Below are 22,224 nucleotides of genomic sequence, written 5' to 3'. Positions count from 1 at the left end.
GTGCTGGAGTAACTCAGCGGGTCAGGCAACATCTGTGGAGAACATGGATAGGCGACGTTTCACAGAGTGCTGGAGTAACTCAGCGGGTCAGGCAGCTTCTCCGGAGAACATGGATAGGTAACGTTTCACAGTGTGCTGGAGTAACTCAGCGGGTCAGGCAGCATCTGTGGAGAACATAGATAGATGACGTTTCACATAGTACTGGAGTAACTCAGCGGGTCAGGCAGCATCTCTGGAGAACATGGATAGGTGACGTTTCACAGAGTGCTGGAGTAACTCAGCGGGACGGGCAGCATCTCTGGAGAACATGGATAGGTGACGTTTCACAGAGTGCTGGAGTAACTCAGCGGGTCAGGCAGCATCTCTGGAGAACATGGATAAGTGATGTTTCGGTTTGGGGTCCTTCTTCAGACTGATTGTGGTCGGGATGGGGGTGGCTGGAGGGGGGGGGAGAGGAGATAGCTGGAAGTGAGAAGGCGGCAGGACAAAGACTAGCGAGTGATAGGTGGATACTGGTGAGGGTTTTTTTTTGATCGGCAGAGGAAGGAATATACTTGGTAGGGGAGGGGGGAGGGGAGAAATCTGTAGGTGACTAACGTCTAAACAACCCTCTCTCTCAACACTTGGAACTGCACCAATTTATTCCCTTCCTCCTATATTTCTTCCTCTGGTTGCACAACTCCAGTTTTCTTCCCTCCCACCACAATCCATCTGAGGAAGGTTCCTGAGCCGAAACGTCACCTACCGATGCTGTCCACAGATGTTGCCAGACCCGCTGAGTTACACCAGCAATTTGTGTACTTTTTTTGTAAACCAACATGGGCAATTCTTTGTCTTTCCACCAGTTCACACTTGTTCTATGCTAGCCCACTTTCCTATCCACTCGATACGCACCAGGGACAATTTATAGAGGCCGATTAATCTGCAGATCATCACATCTCTGGGATGTGTGAGGAGACTGAGGCAGAGGGTGGCACAGCAGGAGAGTTGCTGCTTTACAGCGCCAGAGGCCCGGGCCAATTCTGACTACGGGTACTGTCTGTATGGAGTTTGTACGTTCTCCCTGTGACCCCGCGGGTTTTCTCCGGGTGCTCCGGTTTCCTCCCACACTCCAAAGGCGTGCAAGTTTATACAATAGGTTATTGGCTTCTCTAAAATTTTCCCTGGTGTGCATGGTAGTACTTCTTTACATCGGCGAAACCAGACGCAGGCTCGGCGATCACTTCGCTCAACACCTTGGTTCAGTCCACCTCAACCAACCTGATCTCCCGGTGGCTGAGCACTTCAACTCCCCCTCCCACTCCCAGTCTGACCTTTCTGTGTCTCTAAACTAAATAAACTAAGCACGTGGTCACAAGGAGAATGTACAAACTCCACGCAGGCAGTACCCGAAGCCAGGGTTTAACCCGTGCCTCGGGCATTGTGGGCAGCAGCTCTATCAACTGCGTCACTGTGCCACACGTGTATTTGCATCCACCATCTCCCCTTGGAATGCATTCCAGCACCAACCACTTTCTGTGTGAAAAATATGCCTTGTAAACCTCCTTTAGAGTTTCTCCCCCCTTACCTTAAATCTATGCCCTCAAGTGTTTGACACTTCCACCATGGATTAGGGACCCTGATTATCTCCTCTATCTCTGTTTCCCATCGTTTTATATTCAAGTCACCTCTCGGCCTCCAATGCTCCAGAAACAAAGCAACCCATGTTTGTCCAACCTCTGGTGGTGCAGCGGTAGAGTTGCTGCCTGACAGAGCCAGAGACCCGGGTTCCACCCTGACTGCAGTTGCTGTCTGTACGGTGTTTGTACGCTCTCCCACAGGGACCACGTGGGTTTTCTCCGAGATCTTCGGTTTCTCCCAACACTCCAAGGACGTACAGGTTTGTAGGCTAATTGGCTTGGTATAAATGTAAAAATTGTCCCTAGTATGTGTTAATGTGGGGGGATAGAAACATAGAAACATAGAAAATAGGTACAGGAGGAGGCCATTTGGCCCTTCAAGCCAGCACCGCCATTCATTGTGTTCATGGCTGATCATCCGCAATTAGTAACCCGTGCCTGCCTTCTCCCCATATCCCATGATTCCGCTAGCCCCTGGAGCTCTATCTAACTCTCTTTTAAATTCATCCAGTGAATTGGCCTCCACTGCCCTCTGTGGCAGAGAATTCCACAAATTCACAACTCTGGGTGAAAAGGTTTCTTCCCACTGATTCGCAGACTCGTTGGGCTGAAGGGCCTGTTTCCACGCTGTATCTCATAGAAACATAGAAACATAGAAAATAGGGGTAGGAGTAGGCCATTCGGCCCTTCGAGCCTGCACCGTCATTCAATATGATCATGGCTGATCATCCAACTCAGTAACCTGTACCTGCCTTCTCTCCATGCCCCCTGATCCCTTTAGCCACAAGGGCCACATCTAACTCCCTCTTAAATATAGCCAAATGAACTGGCCTCAACTACCTTCTGTGGCAGAGAATTCCACACTCTAAATATCTCTAAACTAAACTAAACCAAACTCTGCCGAAAGATAATAATATCTAATCCAGGCGATCTCCTTGTCAACGATCTCTTCCATACCTTGCCCGAAGCCTCCTTATCCTCCCTACTTGGGAGCAGAGAATGCTGCTCAATTTGTCTAACCTCTTTTGATTTTAATCCGTTTTACTTGGACTGACTCGGTATATTTCTTCCAGTTGTCCCCGAAGCAAGCAAGAGAGACGTGATGTTCCTTGTCGATGGATCAAACAATGTTGGGAGTGCAAATGCTCAGTTTGTCCGCGATTTTCTCATAAGTATCATAGAAAACCTTGACATCGGGAGAGACAGAGTTCAGGTCGGCTTGGTGCAGTATAGCAATTACGCGGAGACCGAGTTCTACCTGAACACTTATTCTTCAGAAGAAGAACTTCTGTCGCACGTGAAAGGACTGAGACTAAGAGGTGGGAGTTCCTTGAACACTGGTGCCGCGCTGAACTATGTGCTCCAGTATCACCTCACACAGTCTGCGGGAAGCAGGAAAGAGGACGGAGTTCCCCAGGTATTGGTGGTGATTACTGCCGGAAGGTCTGGAGACGATATAAGACGCCAAGCAGATGCATTAGAACGAGCTGCCGTACTGACCGTTGTTATAACAGCCAAGAACGCCGATCCAATGGAGTTACAGGACATGTTAATTGACCCAGGTCTGGTCTTCAGTGTGCAGGAGTTGAGCTCGCTGCCAGATGTACAGGAACAATTGATGATATCACTATCAACACTGGCTGCTCCAACCGCAATTCACAAAAAGCCAATGGTGATTACTGAAGAGCACACAGACAAAATCACTGAAGGTACATGAATTTTGTTTGCGATTCAGCTATCGTCAGTCCAGATTCCCTCCCGTTAACCTGATCAGTCTGCAGAAAGGTCCTGACCCAAAACATTCCCTGTTCATTCCCTCTCATAGAAACATAGAAACAGAGAAAATAGGTGCAGGAGTAGGCCATTCGGTCCTTCGAGCCAGCACCGCCATTCAATATGATCTTGGTTGATCATCCAGAATCAGTACCCCGTTCCTGCTTTTTCCTCATATCCCTTGATTCCTTTAGCCCGAAGAGCTAAATCGAACTCTCTCTTGAAAACATCCAGTGAATTGGCCTCCACTGCCTACTGTGGCAGAAAATTCCACAGATTCACAACTCTCTGGGTGAAAAAGTTTTTAGTCATCTCAGTCCGAAATGGCCTACCCCTTATTCCTAAACTGTGACCCCTGGTTCTGGTCTCCCCCAATAAGGGGAACATTTTTCCTGCATGCTTGGGATGCAGGTCCTCCAGATGCTGCCTGAACTGTTGAGTTCGTCCAGCACTTTTATATTTTGCCTCTCATTAAGATAGTCTTTGAACAGTTATTTATATCAATCACATAGGTGAAGATTTAGTATCAGTCTTGGGCCAATCTATATATTTCCTGCTAAACTGTGTTTTGATCTTAAAGTTGGCATCCTAGTCTTCCAATCCTGCTGTTAGCCTCCCCTTACAGCCTAACAATTGTATATATAATTATGCTTCTCCAAATCTGACTTTATGGTATCTCTGAATTTAATGAGCGGCACGGTGGCGCAGCGGTAGATTTGCTGCCTTACACCGAATGCAGCGCCAGAGACTCAGGTTCGATCCTGACTACGGGAGCCGTCTGTACGGAGTTTGTGCGTTCTCCCCGTGACCTGCGTGGGCTTTCTCCGAGATCTTCGGTTTCCTCCCACACTCCAAAGACGTACAGGTATGTAGGTTAATTGGCTGGGCAAATGTTAAAAAATTGTCCTTAGTGTGTGTAGGATAGTGTTAATGTGTGGGGATCGCTGGGCGGCACGGACCCAGTGGGCCAAAGGGCCTGTTTCCGCGCTGTATCTCTAAATCTAAAAAATCTAAAAAGAAGTCTAAATCTAATCAGACAGCAATGGCCAACCCAAAATCTGGAATTTCCTTCCAAAATCTCAACCTCTCTTTACACCTTAAAGACCACCTTAAAACTGAACCCTTGGACCAAGTTACCTGCTACATGAATAGGTTTTGTACATAGAAACATAGAAACATAGAAAATAGGTGCAGGAGTAGGCCATTCGGCCCTTCGAGCCTGCACCGCCATTCAATATGATCATGGCTGATCATCCAGCTCAGTAACCTGTACCTGCCTTCTCTCCATACCCCCTGATCCCTTTAGCCACAAGGGCCACATCTAACTCCCTCTTAAATATAGCCAATGAACTGGCCTCAACTACCTTCTGTGGCAGAGAATTCCACAGACTCACCACTCTCTGTGTGAAGAAATGTTTTCTCATCTCGGTCCTAAAAGACTTCCCCCTTATCCTTAAGCTGTGACCCCTGGTTCTGGACTTCCCCAACATCGGGAACAATCTTCCCGCATCTAGCCTGTCCAACCCCTTAAGAATTCTATATGTTTCTATAAGATCCCCCCTCAGTCTTCTAAATTCCAGCGAGTACAAGCCGAGTCTATCTAGTCTTTCTTCATATGAAAGTCCTGCCATCCCAGGGATCAATCTGGTGAACCTTCTCTGTACTCCCTCTATGACATGGGTCATGGCAGATGTAGAGTTGACTTCCTCTCCCTAACCTTTAAGGTCAGCTTGTGGGAATAACCAGGCAGTGAGGGCAGCACGGTGGTGCAGTAATAGTAGAGTCTGGGTTTTCTCTAGGCGCTCCGGTTTCCTCCCACTTTCCAAAGACGTGCAGATTTGTAAGTTAATTGGCTTCTGTAAATTGCCCCTGGTGTGTATGTATGAATGAATGAATGAATGAATGAATGAATGAATAAGTTTATTGGCCAAGTATGTGCAGATACAAGGAATGTGCCTTGGTGCTCCGCTCACAAATGACAACACAAACATACAGTTAACAATTAAGAATAACGCATAAACACATCAAAACAATAAGGATACAACATTACGGACTAAACATGTGGGTGAAAATAAACCAGAGCAAAAAAGAGACTACAGACTTTTGTTACTGAGTAGAACTGTCACTCGTGGAAATAAAAGCTGTTTTTATGTCTGGCTGTGGCTGCTTTGACAGTCAGGAGTCGCCTTCCAGAGGGAAGTGCTTCAAAGAGTTTGCGGCCAGGGTGAGAGGGGTCAGAAATGATCTTGCCCACTCACCTCCTGAAGGATGCGAAAATGGGATGACATGGATGACATGGATCATGTGCAGCTGATCAATGATCAGTGGGCCGAAGGACCTGTTTCCACACTGCATCTCTAAACTAAACTAAACTATTATACACAATAGACAATAGACAATTGGTGCAGGAGGAGGCCATTCGGCCCTTCGAGTCAGCACTGCCATTCAATGTGATCATGGCTGATCATTCTCAATCAGTACCCCGTTCCTGCCTTCTCCCCATACCCCCTGACTCCGCTATCCTTAAGAGCTCTATCCAGCTCTCTCTTGAATGCATTCAGAGAATTGGCCTCCACTGCCTTCTGAGGCAGAGAATTCCACTTGTGCTTGTGTTTAACCAATTTATTTACCGTCAGGACATTTGACAGGTAGATTGGTGGCGACAGTTTGACAGTCAGGTAAGCGTGGGAATTTTCGCGATGTTTATGGCCATCAGCCATTACATTTAAAGTGGGCTCCAAACCCAGATATGCAACCCAGAAACCAGATATGCATCTCCCTTACATTTTCAAAGAATGCCCACACACTTTTCACAAAAATCCACTTAACCACTTAAAAAAAAAAATTTTTTAATACAGCTATTAGTAAACTGGAAGTAAATCCAGTTTATTCCTTGTTACAGTGAAGCTTGTTTTTTAAGTATCCCATACAAGGTGTTATAGTTCAAAACTCTCAAGTACTTACCGACTTGTCAGTGATTTCAGCGAAAACCAGGACGCCGGAGAAGCATTGACAGGGTGGGAATTTTGCGATGTTTCCGTAGACGGTGTAATCTCCACCTGACTCGGCATTGTCGTGGTCATTGTCGTCGGGTAAAAGAAAAGTTCGGCGATCTGCTACGACTTTGACAGTCGCCGGCAGTCGCCAAAAAGATCGCCTAAGTGGGACAGACCCTTAAGTCATTATTCTGGCTGCTAATTCTATTAATAAGCCAATATACTTTAAATTCACGTATTAGGTGCTACACTGTAGTCTGGCAAATTGATAGGGAAGACAAATTTAAAGGCGATACAAAGGTGTCCCCTTTCGTTTAGTTGAGTTTGTTTAGAGATACAGCATGGAAACAGGCCCTTCGGCCCACTAGGATGGTGCCGACCAGCCATCCCTACAGATTAACACTATCCTGCACACACGAGGGACAATATTTATATTTGCTCAGCCAATTTACCTACACACCTGCACGTCTTTGTAGTGAGGGAGGAAACCGATGATCTCGGAGAAAACCCACGCAGGTCACGGGGAGAACGTACAAACTCCGTACAGACAGCACCCGTAGTCGGGATCGAACCCGGGTCTCCGGCGCTGCATTCGCTGTAAGGCGGCAACTCTACCGCTGCGCCACCCATGTTGTGTACGTAGAGTGTTTCAGTGGACTGTGTCATGATTTTCTTTGGCGAAAAGCCATGTCTTCTGCCCATCTATCAAGAAAAGCAAATTGGAAAAAAAAATTGTTGATTTATTTACGTTTTTTTGGTAGCAGATGAATGAAAATTTGTAAGGGGAAATTTCCGCAACCTGAACTGCCATAATATGGGATCGCCTGTACTTATAACTGACTACAACGGAGTAGTTAGTTGATGTCCCTTGACGTATCTCCTCAAAGCCTGCACACAATAAGCATTTCATTAACTCTCTCCTCCCTCCCCTTCCACCTACATTTCTTCCTCTAGCTTCACAATTCTCAACCGTCATCCTTTTGTCTCGCTCCTTGAGCCTTTTCATCTCTGGCCTTTGTCCAACCACCTGCTTATCAAAACCCCTCCCCTCACCTGTATCAACCATCAACCATTTACCTGCCAGGACTTGTCCTGCCCCCATCTCTCCCATTTTTCATCCCCTATCCCCCCTCCCCTTACAATCAGTCTGAAGAAGGCTCCCGACCCGATACGTCATCTATCCAAGTTCTTCAGAGATGCTGTTTGACCCACTGAGTTACTCCAGCACTTTCTGTCTTCTCCCTTATCTTTTGACATGAATATAGGAAGGTTTTACTTTATTCCACGCCACTTACAATTCTAATGATGACCTTGGTCTTTGAAAGGTTTGATTCCTCACCTTTAATGTTTTATAATTGGTCTCATGTAACCCAGTGTAATTTTTGTACGTGTCTATTTTTCCAGTTCTATCTTCGGCAGAGAGCAGGAAAGACATCGTGTTTCTGATTGACGAATCCGACTTTGTTGGGAATTCAAATCTACCGCCAGTCCGCGAGCTGATCTCAGCGGTGATCGAGAGGCTTGACATCGGAAGTGACAGGGTGCGAGTCGGCCTGGTGTTGTACGCCAACAATGCAGAAACAGAGTTTTACCTCAACACCTACTCGAGAAAAGACGAAATTCTCTCCGTGCTGAGATCCCTCAGCCTTCAAGGGGGTCGGACACTCAACACTGGGAAGGCATTGGAGTTTCTCCTCAGACACCACTTCATCAGATCTGCAGGCAGCAGAAGAGAGGACGGAGTCCCCCAGTTTTTGGTGCTCATCACTGGGGGGAGGTCTGGAGATGATGTCAAGCGAGGTGCAGACGCACTGAAGCAGAGCACTGTGGTAACCCTCACTGTTGGATCAGGGTCTGCTGACCCTGCTCAGCTCAGGGAGATAGCCTCTCAACCCAGCCTGGGCTTCAGCGTGAGGGATTTCCATTCTCTGCCAGGCTTACAGGAGCAGGTGATTGCGTCCTTTGAAAGACCACATGTTCCGGAAGCACCCACCGAAGAGCCAACAGTGCCTGTTGAAGAACCCACGGTGGACAACACCAGAGGTAGCTGAATTACATTGACTTATTCGTAATTCCATCCAAATATCTTGTACACATTGTACTTGTGCTCGTCTTTACCACTGCTTCTGGTCGCTCATTCCAAGTCCCCACTACTTGTGGTGGTGAATGGAATCACTGTTGATAGGCACATCATGATTCAGATGCAGGAAAATGACTGCAGATGCTGGTACAAATCGAAGGTATCACAAAAAGCTGGAGTAACTCAGCAGGTCAGGCAGCATCTCAAGAGGGAATCTCTCCTGAGATGCTGCCTGACCCGCTGAGTTACTTCAGCTTTTTGTGATACTAATGATTCAGATGGATATGTTGAGGTAAAAAGATTTATTCTGTGTTGTGTTGTTATGACTCTCAAGAATTTTAGATTTTTTTTTAGATTTAGAGATGCAGCGTGGAAACAGGCCCTTCGGCCCACCAGATCCGTGCCGCCCAGCGATCCCCGCACACTAACACTATCCTACACACACTAGGGACAATTTTTTTTTTTTTTTACATTTGCCCAGCCAATTAACCTACATACCTGTACGTCTTTGGAGTGTGGGAGGAAACCGATGATCTCGGAGAAAACCCACGCAGGTCACGGGGAGAACGTACAAACTCCGTACAGACGGCGCCCGTACTCGGGATCGAACCCGAGTCTCCGGCGCTGCATTCGCTGTAAGGCAGCAACTCTACCGCTGCGCCACCCATGTTGTGTACGTAGAGTGTTTCAGTGGACTGTGTCATGATTTTCTTTGGCAAAAAGCCATGTCTTCTGCCCATCTATCAAGAAAAGCAAGTTGAAAAAAAGATTGTTGATTTATTTACATTTTTTTTGGTAGCAGATGAATGAAAATTTGTAAGGAGAAATTTCCACAACCTGAACAGCCATAATATGGGATCGCCTGTACTTATAACTGACTACAACGGAGTAGTTAGTTGATGTCCCTTGACGTATCTCCTCAAAGCCTGCACACAATAAGCATTTCATTAACTCTTTCCTCCCTCCCTTTCCACCTACATTTCTTCCTCGAGCTTCACAATTCTCAACCGTCATCCTTTTGTCTCGCACCTTGTGCCTTTTCATCTCTGGCCTTTGTCCAACCACCTGCTTATCAAAACCCCTCCCCTCACCTGTATCAACCATCAACCATTTACCTGCCAGGACTTCTCCTGCCCCCATCTTTCTTCTCCTATCCCCCCCCCCTTACAATCAGTCTGAAGAAGGCTCCCGACCCGATACGTCATCTATCCAAGTTCTTCAGAGATGCTGTTTGACCCACTGAGTTACTCCAGCACTTTCTGTCTTCTCCCTTATCTTTTGACGTGAATGTAGGAAGGTTTTAATTTATTCCACACCACTTACAATTCTAATGTTGACCTTGGTCTTTGAAAGGTTTGATTCCTCACCTTTAATGTTTTATAATTGGTCTTATGTAACCCAGTGTAATTTTTGTACGTGTCTCTTTTTCCAGTTCTATCTTCGGCAGAGAGCAGGAAAGACATCGTGTTTCTGATTGACGAATCCGACTTTGTTGGGAATTCAAATCTGCCGCCAGTCCGCGAGCTGATCTCAGCGGTGATCGAGAGGCTTGACATCGGAAGTGACAGGGTGCGAGTCGGCCTGGTGTTGTACGCCAACAATGCAGAAACAGAGTTTTACCTCAACACCTACTCGAGAAAAGACGAAATTCTCTCCGTGCTGAGATCCCTCAGCCTTCAAGGGGGTCGGACACTCAACACTGGGAAGGCATTGGAGTTTGTCCTCAGACACCACTTCATCAGATCTGCAGGCAGCAGAAGAGAGGACGGAGTCCCCCAGTTTTTGGTGCTCATCACTGGGGGGAGGTCTGGAGATGACATCAAGCGAGGTGCAGACGCACTGAAGCAGAGCACTGTGGTAACCCTTACTGTTGGATCAGGGTCTGCTGACCCTGCTCAGCTCAGGGAGATAGCCTCTCAACCTAGCCTGGGCTTCAGCGTGAGGGATTTCCATTCTCTGCCAGGCTTACAGGAGCAGGTGATTGCGTCCTTTGAAAGACCACATGCTCCGGAAGCACCCACCGAAGAGCCAACAGTGCCTGTTGAAGAACCCACGGTGGACAACACCAGAGGTAGCTGAATTACATTGACTTATTCATAATTCCATCCAAATATCTTGTACACATTGTACTTGTGCTCGTCTTTACCACTGCTTCTGGTAGCTCATTCCAAGTCCCCACTACTTGTGGTGGTGAATGGAATCACTGTTGATAGGCACATCATGATTCAGATGCAGGAAAATGACTGCAGATGCTGGTACAAATCGAAGGTATCACAAAAAGCTGGAGTAACTCAGCAGGTCAGGCAGCATCTCAAGAGGGAATCTCTCCTGAGATGCTGCCTGACCCGCTGAGTTACTTCAGCTTTTTGTGATACTAATGATTCAGATGGATATGTTGAGGTAAAAAGATTTATTCTGTGTTGTGCTGTTATGACTCTCAAGAATTTTAGATTTTTTTTTAGATTTAGAGATGCAGCGTGGAAACAGGCCCTTCGGCCCACCAGATCCGTGCCGCCCAGCGATCCCCGCACACTAACACTATCCTACACACACTAGGGACAATTTTTATTTTTTTTACATTTGCCCAGCCAATTAACCTACATACCTGTACGTCTTTGGAGTGTGGGAGGAAACCGATGATCTCGGAGAAAACCCACGCAGGTCACGGGGAGAACGTACAAACTCCGTACAGACGGCGCCCGTACTCGGGATCGAACCCGAGTCTCCGGCGCTGCATTCGCTGTAAGGCAGCAACTCTACCGCTGCGCCACCCATGTTGTGTACGTAGAGTGTTTCAGTGGACTGTGTCATGATTTTCTTTGGCAAAAAGCCATGTCTTCTGCCCATCTATCAAGAAAAGCAAGTTGAAAAAAAGATTGTTGATTTATTTACGTTTTTTTTGGTAGCAGATGAATGAAAATTTGTAAGGAGAAATTTCCACAACCTGAACAGCCATAATATGGGATCGCCTGTACTTATAACTGACTACAACGGAGTAGTTAGTTGATGTCCCTTGACGTATCTCCTCAAAGCCTGCACACAATAAGCATTTCATTAACTCTCTCCTCCCTCCCCTTCCACCTACATTTCTTCCTCGAGCTTCACAATTCTCAACCGTCATCCTTTTGTCTCGCACCTTGTGCCTTTTCATCTCTGGCCTTTGTCCAACCACCTGCTTATCAAAACCCCTCCCCTCACCTGTATCAACCATCAACCATTTACCTGCCAGGACTTCTCCTGCCCCCATCTTTCTTCTCCTATCCCCCCCCCCCTTACAATCAGTCTGAAGAAGGCTCCCGACCCGATACGTCATCTATCCAAGTTCTTCAGAGATGCTGTTTGACCCACTGAGTTACTCCAGCACTTTCTGTCTTCTCCCTTATCTTTTGACGTGAATGTAGGAAGGTTTTAATTTATTCCACACCACTTACAATTCTAATGTTGACCTTGGTCTTTGAAAGGTTTGATTCCTCACCTTTAATGTTTTATAATTGGTCTTATGTAACCCAGTGTAATTTTTGTACGTGTCTCTTTTTCCAGTTCTATCTTCGGCAGAGAGCAGGAAAGACATCGTGTTTCTGATTGACGAATCCGACTTTGTTGGGAATTCAAATCTGCCGCCAGTCCGCGAGCTGATCTCAGCGGTGATCGAGAGTCTTGACATCGGAAGTGACAGGGTGCGAGTCGGCCTGGTGTTGTACGCCAACAATGCAGAAACAGAGTTTTACCTCAACACCTACTCGAGAAAAGACGAAATTCTCTCCGTGCTGAGATCCCTCAGCCTTCAAGGGGGTCGGACACTCAACACTGGGAAGGCATTGGAGTTTGTCCTCAGACACCACTTCATCAGATCTGCAGGCAGCAGAAGAGAGGACGGAGTCCCCCAGTTTTTGGTGCTCATCACTGGGGGGAGGTCTGGAGATGACATCAAGCGAGGTGCAGACGCACTGAAGCAGAGCACTGTGGTAACCCTCACTGTTGGATCAGGGTCTGCTGACCCTGCTCAGCTCAGGGAGATAGCCTCTCAACCTAGCCTGGGCTTCAGCGTGAGGGATTTCCATTCTCTGCCAGGCTTACAGGAGCAGGTGATTGCGTCCTTTGAAAGACCACATGCTCCGGAAGCACCCACCGAAGAGCCAACAGTGCCTGTTGAAGAGCCCACGGTGGACAACACCAGAGGTAGCTGAATTACATTGACTTATTCATAATTCCATCCAAATATCTTGTACACATTGTACTTGTGCTCGTCTTTACCACTGCTTCTGGTAGCTCATTCCAAGTCCCCACTACTTGTGGTGGTGAATGGAATCAGTGTTGATAGGCACATCATGATTCAGATGGAGGAAAATGACTGCAGATGCTGGTACAAATCGAAGGTATCACAAAAAGCTGGAGTAACTCAGCAGGTCAGGCAGCATCTCAAGAGGGAATCTCTCCTGAGATGCTGCCTGACCCGCTGAGTTACTCCAGCTTTTTGTGATACTAAAGATTCAGATGGATATGTTGAGGTAAAAAGATTTATTCTGTGTTGTGTTGTTATGACTCTTAAGAATTTTAGATTTTTTTTTAGATTTAGAGATACAGTGCGGAAACAGGCCCTTCGGCCCACCGGGTCCATGCCGCCCAGCGATCCCCGCACACTAACACTATCCTACACACACTAGGGACAATTAAAAAAAAAAAACATTTGCCCAGCCAATTAACCTACCTACCTGTACGTCTTTGGAGTGTAGGAGGAAACCGATGATCTCGGAGAAAACCCACGCAGGTCACGGGGAGAACGTACAAACTCCGTACAGGCGGCGCCCGTAATCAGGATCGAACCTGAGTCTCCGGCGCTGCATTCGCTGTAAGGCAGCAACTCTACCGCTGCGCCACCGTGCCGCAACCCTGTTGCTCTTTATTTCTGATCTCCAATGAGAACTCATCTGAACTTTTAACTTAAATTCTCAGGTGTCTGAACTGCTGTGGTTACAGGTTACAGGTTACTTCTCCACTGCCAGTCTATTTTCACTTCTTCCTCTCTAATCCAACAGGCTCTGCTTCTTTAATCTGCTACAAATATTTAAAGCTGCTGCTAATCACAGTAATCACCATCTCATAAAAGTAATCACCATCTCTTTCCGATTACGGTCATAAACTGAAACTGCATTTGGAATGAAATTACTGCCAAGTCTTCTTGGCACGACAGGGGCGAGTGAAAATCTGCCCGTACCTCCTGGTAATTTAGGCAAAACTGCTCAAGGAGAAACAGACTGTTCCGATAAAGGGTCTCAGACTTGAAACATCAACGATTTCTTTCTCCACCGATACTTGCCTGAGCTTCATAGCGAGGGGATTTGAGTATAGGAGCAGGGAGGTTCTGCTGCAGTTGTACAGGGCATTGGTGAGACCACACCTGGAGTATTGCGTACAGTTTTGGTCTCCTAATCTGAGGAAAGACATTCTTGCCATAGAGGGAGTACAGAGAAGGTTCACCAGATTGATTCCTGGGATGGCAGGACTTTCATATGAAGAAAGACTGGATAGACGCGGCTTGTACTCGCTGGAATTCAGACGATTGAGGGGGGATCCTATAGAAACTTACAAAATTCTTAAGGGGTTGGACAGGCTAGATACAGGAAGATTGTTCCCGATGTTGGGGAAGTCCAGAACAAGGGGTCACAGTTTAAGGATAAGGGGGAAGTCTTTTAGGACCGAGATGAGAAAGGTTTTTTTTCACACAGAGAGCGGTGAATCTGTGGAATTCTCTGCCACAGAAGGTAGTTGAGGCCAGTTCATTGGCTATATTTAAGAGGGAGTTAAATGTGGCCCTTGTGGCTAAAGGGATCAGGGGGTATGGAGAAAAGGCAGGTACGGGATACTGAGTTGGATGATCAGCCATGATCATATTGAATGGCGGTGCAGGCTCGAAGGGCCGAAAGGCCTACTCCGCACCTATTTTCTATGTTTCTATGTTTCTATGTATTTTCAGCAATGTCAGTTTTTTAAATTTTTGATTAAGGGGAGTTTTAACATGCTCAACTCCATGAGCACAAAATTCCATTTACAAGGAACTAAATGGATACCACATTGTTTTTTTTACAAAAAGGGCCCACTGTAATACTTTGCAGTGGCTTTCCTATCCTGCATTGTCATAAGTGACAGGAGCAGAATTAGGCCATTCGGCCCATCAAGCCCACTCTGCCATTCAATCGGCTGATCTATCTCTCCCTCCTGACCCCATTCTCCTGCTTTCTCCCCATAACCCCTGTCACCCATACCAATCAAGAATCTATATCTGCCTTAAAAATATCAGTCCATTGCCTTGTCCTCCACAGCTGTCTGTGGTAAAGAATTCCACAGATTCACCACCCTCCGACTAAATAAATTCCTCTACATCTCCTTCCTAAAGGAAGGTCCTTTAATTCTGAGGTGATAACCTCTGGTCCTAGACTCTCCCACTAGTGGAAACATCCGCTCCACATCCACTATCCAGGCCTTTCCCTATTTGGTAAGTTTCAATGAGTTACCCCCTCATCCTTCTAAACTCCAGTGAGTACAGGCCCAGTGCCGTCAAACGTATTGTGTAGATTGGAATAGACATTTGAAAAGGTTCCGCATGGTAGGCTGCTCTGGAAGGTTAGATCTCCTGGGATCCAAGGGGAGACAGCTGAGTGGATAGCAAATTGGGTCCATGGAAGGAAGCAGAGGGTAATGGTGGAAGGTTGCTTCTCAGACTGGAGGCCTGTGACTAGTGGTGTGCCTCAGGGTTCGGTGTTGTTACTGTTTGTCATCTACGTCAATGATTTGGATGAGAACATACAGGGCAAGATTAGCAAGTTTGCTGATGATACAAAAGTGGGTGGTTTTGCAGATAGTGAAGATGGTTGTGAAAGATTACAGCAGGATCTGGATCGATTGGCCAGGTGGGCGGAGGAATGGTTGATGGAATTTAATACCGAGAAGTGTGAGGTGTTATATTTTGGGATGTCTAACAAGGGCAGGACCTACACAGTGAATGGTAGGGCTCTGGGCAGTGTTGTAGAGCAGAGGGATCTAGGAGTGCAGGTGCATGGTTCCTTGAAGGTCGAGTCGCAGATAGATAAGGGGGTCAAAAAGGCTTTTGGCACATTGGCCTTCATCAGTCAGAGTATTGAGTAAAGATGTTGGGAGGTCATGTTGCAGTTGTATAAGACGTTGGTGAGACCGCATTTAGAATATTGTGTTCAATTCTGGGCACCATGTTATAGGAAAGATATTGTCAAGCCTGAAAGGGTTCAGAAAAGATTTACAATGGATGTTGCCAGGACTAGAGGGTGTGAGCTATAGGGAGAGGTTGAGTAGGCTGGGTCTCTATTCCTTGGAGCGCAGGAGGATGAGGGGTGATCTCATAAACGTGTACAAAATTATGAGAGGAATAGATCGGGTAAATCCCCAGAGTCTCTTGCCCAGATTAGGGGAATCGAGGACCAGAGGACAAAGGTTCAAGGTAAAGGGGAAAAGATTTAATAGGAATCTGAGGGGTAACTTTTTCACACAAAGGGTGGTGGGTGTATGGAACAAGCTGCCAGATGAGGTAGTTGAGGCTGGGAATATCCCATCATTTAAGAAACAGTTAGATGGGTACATGGATAGGACAGGTTTGGAGGGATATGGACCAAGCGCAGGCAAGTGGGACTAGTGAAGCTGGGACATTGTTGGCCGGTGTGGGCAAGTTGGGCCAAAGGGCCTGTTTCCACACTGTATCACTCGATGACTCTATGACTAAGATGTCAATGAATATTAAGAGCCCAACCATGGAGAAAATATTAAAAATTGAAAAAATGCAACTTTAAATTGCCCTGATTGGTGCATAAGATTGCTTTATTTATGTGTGTTTGAAATATAGGTTGCATTAAATGAATTATTTCCGCTTTTGATTATTGAATATTAATTTTCATTTTCTACAGCCATGAAGAGAGATATCGTGTTCTTAATTGATGGCACTCCAGGAATGGGGAGATCATTTATTCAGGTCCGTGATTTTCTGATGAAAGTAATCCAGGGGCTTGATGTTGGACCTGACAAGGGTCAGGTTGCCGTGGTACAATACAGTTCCTCCCCAACGCTTGAATTTGGCCTCGATAGGCATTCAACAAAAGGCGCTGTTTTGAACGCGATAAAAGACCTGAGACTGAGAAAGGGGAGGCCCCTCAACACGGGCGCGGCGCTGGAGTTCATCACGAGGAACGTCTTCACCCCGGCCGCGGGCAGCAGGAGAGACGCTGGAGCCGCACAGATCCTGGTGCTCGTCACGGCCGGGAGATCCAGGGACAATGTCGGGCCGGCAGCGGAGGCCGTGAGACGGGCTGGCATCGTGCCCATTGCCATCGGGGCCAAGAACGCAGTCACATCGGAGATGCAGCAGATCACTTCCGACCCGGACTCTGTTTTCAAACTGAGCGACTTCCATGAACTGCAATCTATTCAACAGCAGCTGCTGTCTAAAGTTCAACCAGTGCTTCCTACAGAGGAACCAATAATTATTACTGAAGGTAAAAGCTTTGCCGAATCTTGGAATCATCCTTGATCAAACCCTCTCCTTCGACAAACACATCAAACACATCACAAAGACAGCCTTCTTCCACCTCAAAAACATTGCCCGTCTCCGTCCATCCCTCTCCTCCACAGCTGCAGAAACCCTCATCCACGCCTTCATCACCTCCCGTCTGGACTACTGCAACAGCCTCCTCTATGGCGCACCCTCAAAAATCATCAATAAACTTCAATACATTCAAAACTCCGCTGCCCGTCTACTCACACACACCTCGATCCGTGACCATATCACCCCCGTCCTTTATAAACTCCACTGGCTCCCCATCCCCCAGAGAATCCAGTACAAAATCCTCCTCATAACCTACAAAGCCCTCCATAACCTGGCCCCATCCTACCTGACCGACCTCCTCCACAGGCACACTCCCACCTGCACCCTCCGCTCTGCTGCTGCCAATCTCCTATCCCCCCACATCCGGACTAAACTCAGATCCTGGGGGGACAGGGTTTTCTCCATCGCTGCTCCCACCCTATGGAACTCACTACCCCAAACCGTTAGAGACTCCCCCACACTCACCACATTCAAAACATCGCTGAAGTCTCACCTGTTCAGTACTGCCTTCAACCACTGAAGGTCACCTCACCTACTGTCTCCTTTCTCTGTTCATTTATTTATTTACTTATTTATCTATTTATTAATTTCCCTATGTTCTCAAAATCTCTGTAAAGCGTCTTTGAGTATATGAAAAGCGCTATATAAATAAAATGTATTATTATTATTATTAAGTATTGTATTTTTTAGTTGGTTAAAAGAACAGAAAATTGAAGGAATCTTTTGACATTAAGAAGGGAGGTGATCCTAAATGCAGAGGCACAATATGCTTTTCAATGTATTATGGGATAGAGAACTGGCTGGCAGACAGGAAGCAAAGAGTAGGAATAAACTGGTCCTTTTCAGAATGGCAGACAGTGACTAGTGGGGTACCGCAAGGCTCAGTGCTGGGACCCCAGCTATTTACAATATATATTAATGATTCGGACGAGGGAATTGAATGCAATATCTCCAAGTTTGTGGATGACACGAAGCTGGGGGGCAGTGTTAGCTGTGAGGGGGATGCTAGGAGGCTGCAAGGTGACTTGGATAGGTTAGGTGAGTGGGCAAATGCATGGCAGATGCAGTATAATGTGGATAAATGTGAGATTATCCACTTTGATGGCAAGAACTGGAAAGCAGACTATTATCTGAATGGTGGCCGATTAGGAAAAGGGGAGATGCAACGTGACCTGGGTATCGTGGTACACCAGTCATTGAAAGTAGGCATGCAGGTGCAGCAGGCAGTGAAGAAAGCGAATGGTATGTTGGCATTCATAGCAAGGGAATTTGAGCAGGGAGGTTCTGCTGCAGTTGTACAGGGCATTGGTGAGACCACTGAGGAAAGACATTCTTGCCATAGAGGGAGTACAGAGAAGGTTCACCAGATTTATTCCTGGGATGGCAGGACTTTCATATGAAGAAAGACTGGATAGACTCGGCTTGTATTCGCTGGAATTTAGAAGATTGAGGGGGGATCTTATAGAAACTTACAAAATTCTTAAGGGGTTGGACAGGCTAGATGCAGGAAGATTGTTCCCGATGTTGGGGAAGTCCAGAACAAGGTGTCACAGTTTAAGGATAAGGGGGAAGTCTTTTAGGACCGAGATGAGAACGTTTTTTTCACACAGGGAGTGGTGAATCTGTGGAATTCTCTGCCACAGAAGGTAGTTGAGGCCAGTTCATTGGCTATATTTAAGAGGGAGTTGGATGTGGCCCTTGTGGCTAAAGGGATCAGGGGGTATGGAGAGAAGGCAGGTACGGGATACTGAGTTGGATGATCAGCCATGATCATATTGAATGGCAGTGCAGGCTCGAAGGGCCGAATGGCCTACTCCTGCACCTACTTTCTATGTTTCTATGTAAAAAGACACAAAGTGATAGAGCAACTCAGTGGATCACCATGGGTAGGTGATGTTTCAGGTCGTGACCCTTCTTCAGTCTTCATAACGACCCGAAATGTCACCTACCCATGTTCTTTGGGTTTTGCTGCCTGGCCCACTGAGTTCCTCCAGCACTTTGTGTCTTTTTTACTGAAGTGATAAAGTCTGAAGCTTAGGGGTGAAAGTGCCCAATGAAATCAACTTGCTAATGCAAAGCACGTGACATAATTTGGAGGAAGGAACTGCAGATGCTGGTTTACACTGAAGATGGACACAAAATGCTGGAGTAACTCAGCGGGACAGGCAGCATTTCTGGATAGAAGGAATGGGTGACGTTTCGGGGCGAGACCCTTCAGCAGACTTCATTTCTCTTGACGTTATATATATAAGTGTGACACATAGCAAAGCTGCCTGTTCTGATCCCTGCCACACTCCACTTGTTACAGAATTCATGTCAGCCCAAGTACCCTCTGTCCTCTTATCTCCAAGACAATGTTGGATCCAGTTTGCCTGCACAGCCTGGATCACTTCTGCCTTCACCTTTTGCACCAAATAGCTGGATCTTATCAAAAGCTTCACTCCAGTCCGTATAAACCACACCTGGGGAGAAGGCAGGGGAATTGGGTCAGGAGGGAGAGATAGGTCAGCCATGATTGAAGGGCGGAGTAGACTTGATGGACCGAATGGACTAATTCTGCTCCTATCACTTATGGCCTTATGATCTGCTGCACTGCCTGGATCACTTCAAATTCAGTCAACAAGAATGATCTCGTGGTAAATCTAAGAATGTAAGCACATTGTCAACAACCACACAGCTTGGAAAGGGGCAAGGAGGGGCAATTCTACTCCTTGCACCTCATGAATTACAGTCAAGTAAACGACCTTCTTTGTTGGCAGTTTTAAAGGATATTGTTTTGGTTATTTTAAGGAAAAGGCAATTGATGCGCCACTCTTGGGAGCTGCTAGCTCTTTGTGATAACTTCTCTAAAGAACTTTAACAGGAATCCCAGGGGTAACCTTTTCACACAAAGGGTGGTAGGTGTATGGAACAAGCTGCCAGAGGAGGTAGTTGAAGCTGGGACTATCCCATTGTTTAAGAAACAGTTGGACAGGCACATGGATAGGACAGATTTGGAGGGTTATGGACCAAGTGCAGGCAAGTGGGACTAGTGTAACTGGGACATTGTTGGCCGGTGTGGGCGAGTTGGGCCGAAAGGCCTGTTTTCACACTGTATCACTCTATGACTCTATGACTCTAACTGAATTGAGCATCAGACTATTCATTTGCGGGGCAAATGGCCTCAGCTTAGCTTCAGAAGGGTGTGGGAAATACTTCCGGCTACTCAAATCAATTAGTTATGAAACTCCCACACTCCTTCCTGCATGCCAATCTAAACTCTTCAACACCATCTAAAGATCAACTCTTCACCTAAAAATGGCTGCTCCAAGATCTGCTGTATTAACAATGTATCGGAAAGAATTGTAGATGCTGGTTTAAATCGAAGGTAGACACAAATTGCTGGAGTAACTCAGCGGGAGCTTATAGAAACTTACAGGATCTTATAGAAACTCACAAAATTCTTAAGGGGTTGGACAGGCTAGATGCGGGAAGATTGTTCCCGATGTTGGGGAAGTCCAGAACAAGGGGTCACAGTTTAAGGATAAGGGGGAAGTCTTTTAGGACCGAGATGAGAAAGTTTTTTTTCACACAGAGAGAGGTAAATCTGTGGAATTCTCTGCCACAGAAGGTAGTTGAGGCCAGTTAATTGGCTATATGTAAGAGGGAGTTAGATGTGGCCCTTGTGGCTAAAGGGATCAGGGGGTATGGAGAGAAGGCAGGTACGGGATGCTGAGCTGGATGATCAGCCATGATCATATTGAACGGGGGGCAGGCTCGAAGGGCCGAATGGCCTACTCCTGCACCTATTTTCTATGTTTCTACGTTTCTATGGGACAGGAATGGGTGACGTTTCGGGTCGAGACATTTCTTCAGACATCAGTCACTCATTCCCTCTCTCCAGAAAAGCCGCCTGTCCCGCTGAGTTACTCCAGCATTGTGTATCAACAATGTATTTTGTTTTATAGCTATGATATGGTTCACTATTCTGAAATCTTTGGATTATATTTTAGGTCTAGCCTAACTTGAGATGCTTCTATGTTGCATTTTATTGGGTCAGTTCACATTTGGGGACCTTGCATGACAAGTTGTGTGCTTTTCTCCTCCAGTTATAGGGAAGGAAATGAGCGAGAGGGACGTTGTGTTCCTGATCGATGGATCAGACAATATCGGAAATGCTAATTTACCTCACGTCCGCGATTTTATGATCAGAGTAATTCAGCACCTGGCCATCGGGCGTGATGAGGTGCGGGTGGGTCTGGCTCAGTACAGCGACGATGCAGAAGCTGAGTTCTACCTGAACACTTACTCAACAGAGACCGAGCTTCTGTCTCACATCAGAAGTCTCAGTCTGAGAGGCGGGGCAGCAGCCAACACTGGCTCTGCACTGGACTTTGCCATGAAGTACTACTTCACCAGTGCTGCTGGAAGTCGGATCAAGGAGAACGTTCCCCAGTTTCTGCTGCTGGTCACTGGTGGGAGGTCCAGTGATGACGTGGAAGAGACAGCAAACGCACTGAAGCGAGCTGCGATCATGACCTTCGCCATTGGGGTGAGGAACGCAGACCCAACCCAGTTGACAGAGATGGCAATTGATCCAAGTTTGGTCTTCAGTGTAAATGAATTCCACTCTCTGCCAGATGTCCTGAATCAATTGATAATGCCACTGACAATGCTGAGTGTCCCAACAGTGATTGAAGATCCAACAATGGTGGAGGAGCAAATGGTCACAACTCCAAAAGGTACTGGAAGTGCATTTGTTTTTTTCTTTCAGATATGACATTGCACTTGTACGATTATAATACATTATCATTTCCCAATCCAATAAGATCCATTTCCCTCTCCAAAGTAGTATAAGAAAATAACTGCAGATGCTGGTACAAATCGATTTATTCACAAAATGCTGGAGTAACTCAGCAGGTCAGGCAGCATCAGTCTGAAGAAGGGTCTCGACCCGAAACGTCACCCATTCCTTCTCTCCCGAGATGCTGCCTGACCTGCTGAGTTACTCCAGCATTTTGTGAATAAATCCCTCTCCAATGTGATGTTATTAAAGCTGAGGCAGCTCCGGCAACCTTCCTGGTGAGACAGAAGCACAGCTAGGGTTTCCAACTGTCCCGTATTAGCCGGGACATCCCGTATTTTGGGCTA

General features: G+C 46.6%; 2 protein-coding genes across 2 annotated transcripts in view; both read left to right on the top strand.

Annotated features, from left to right (window-relative positions):
- Positions 1–7,960: 7,960 nt before the first annotated feature.
- LOC144596377 (collagen alpha-3(VI) chain-like) lies at positions 7,961–21,593 on the top strand. The gene is made up of 7 exons (XM_078404634.1): positions 7,961–7,973; positions 8,111–8,431; positions 9,901–10,539; positions 12,009–12,647; positions 16,400–16,984; positions 21,183–21,503; positions 21,562–21,593. Exons 1-7 carry the CDS (start codon positions 7,961–7,963, stop codon positions 21,591–21,593), a joined length of 2,550 nt encoding a protein of 849 aa, XP_078260760.1.
- LOC144596345 (collagen alpha-3(VI) chain-like) overlaps positions 21,590–22,224 on the top strand; it is a 28,124-nt gene continuing 27,489 nt past the window's right edge. The window contains exon 1 of the mRNA XM_078404592.1: positions 21,590–21,815. Coding sequence (XP_078260718.1) covers positions 21,608–21,815 — 208 coding nt within the window. The 5' untranslated portion in view covers positions 21,590–21,607. The remainder of the gene's footprint in view (positions 21,816–22,224) is intronic.

This window comes from Rhinoraja longicauda, chromosome 8 (assembly GCF_053455715.1).
Source record: "Rhinoraja longicauda isolate Sanriku21f chromosome 8, sRhiLon1.1, whole genome shotgun sequence".
Classification (NCBI taxonomy): Eukaryota; Metazoa; Chordata; class Chondrichthyes; order Rajiformes; family Arhynchobatidae; genus Rhinoraja; species Rhinoraja longicauda.
Note: the sequence above shows the minus strand (reverse complement) of the source record. Positions and strands in the feature narration are given on the sequence as shown.

Excerpts from the sequence above, each read along its gene's own strand:
- LOC144596377 (XM_078404634.1), top strand. Across the intron at positions 10,540-12,008 it reads CACGGTGGACAACACCAGAG|TTCTATCTTCGGCAGAGAGC; the intron begins GTAGCTGAATTA and ends CTCTTTTTCCAG. Across the intron at positions 21,504-21,561 it reads CTTCACCAGTGCTGCTGGAA|TGATGACGTGGAAGAGACAG; the intron begins GTCGGATCAAGG and ends TGGGAGGTCCAG.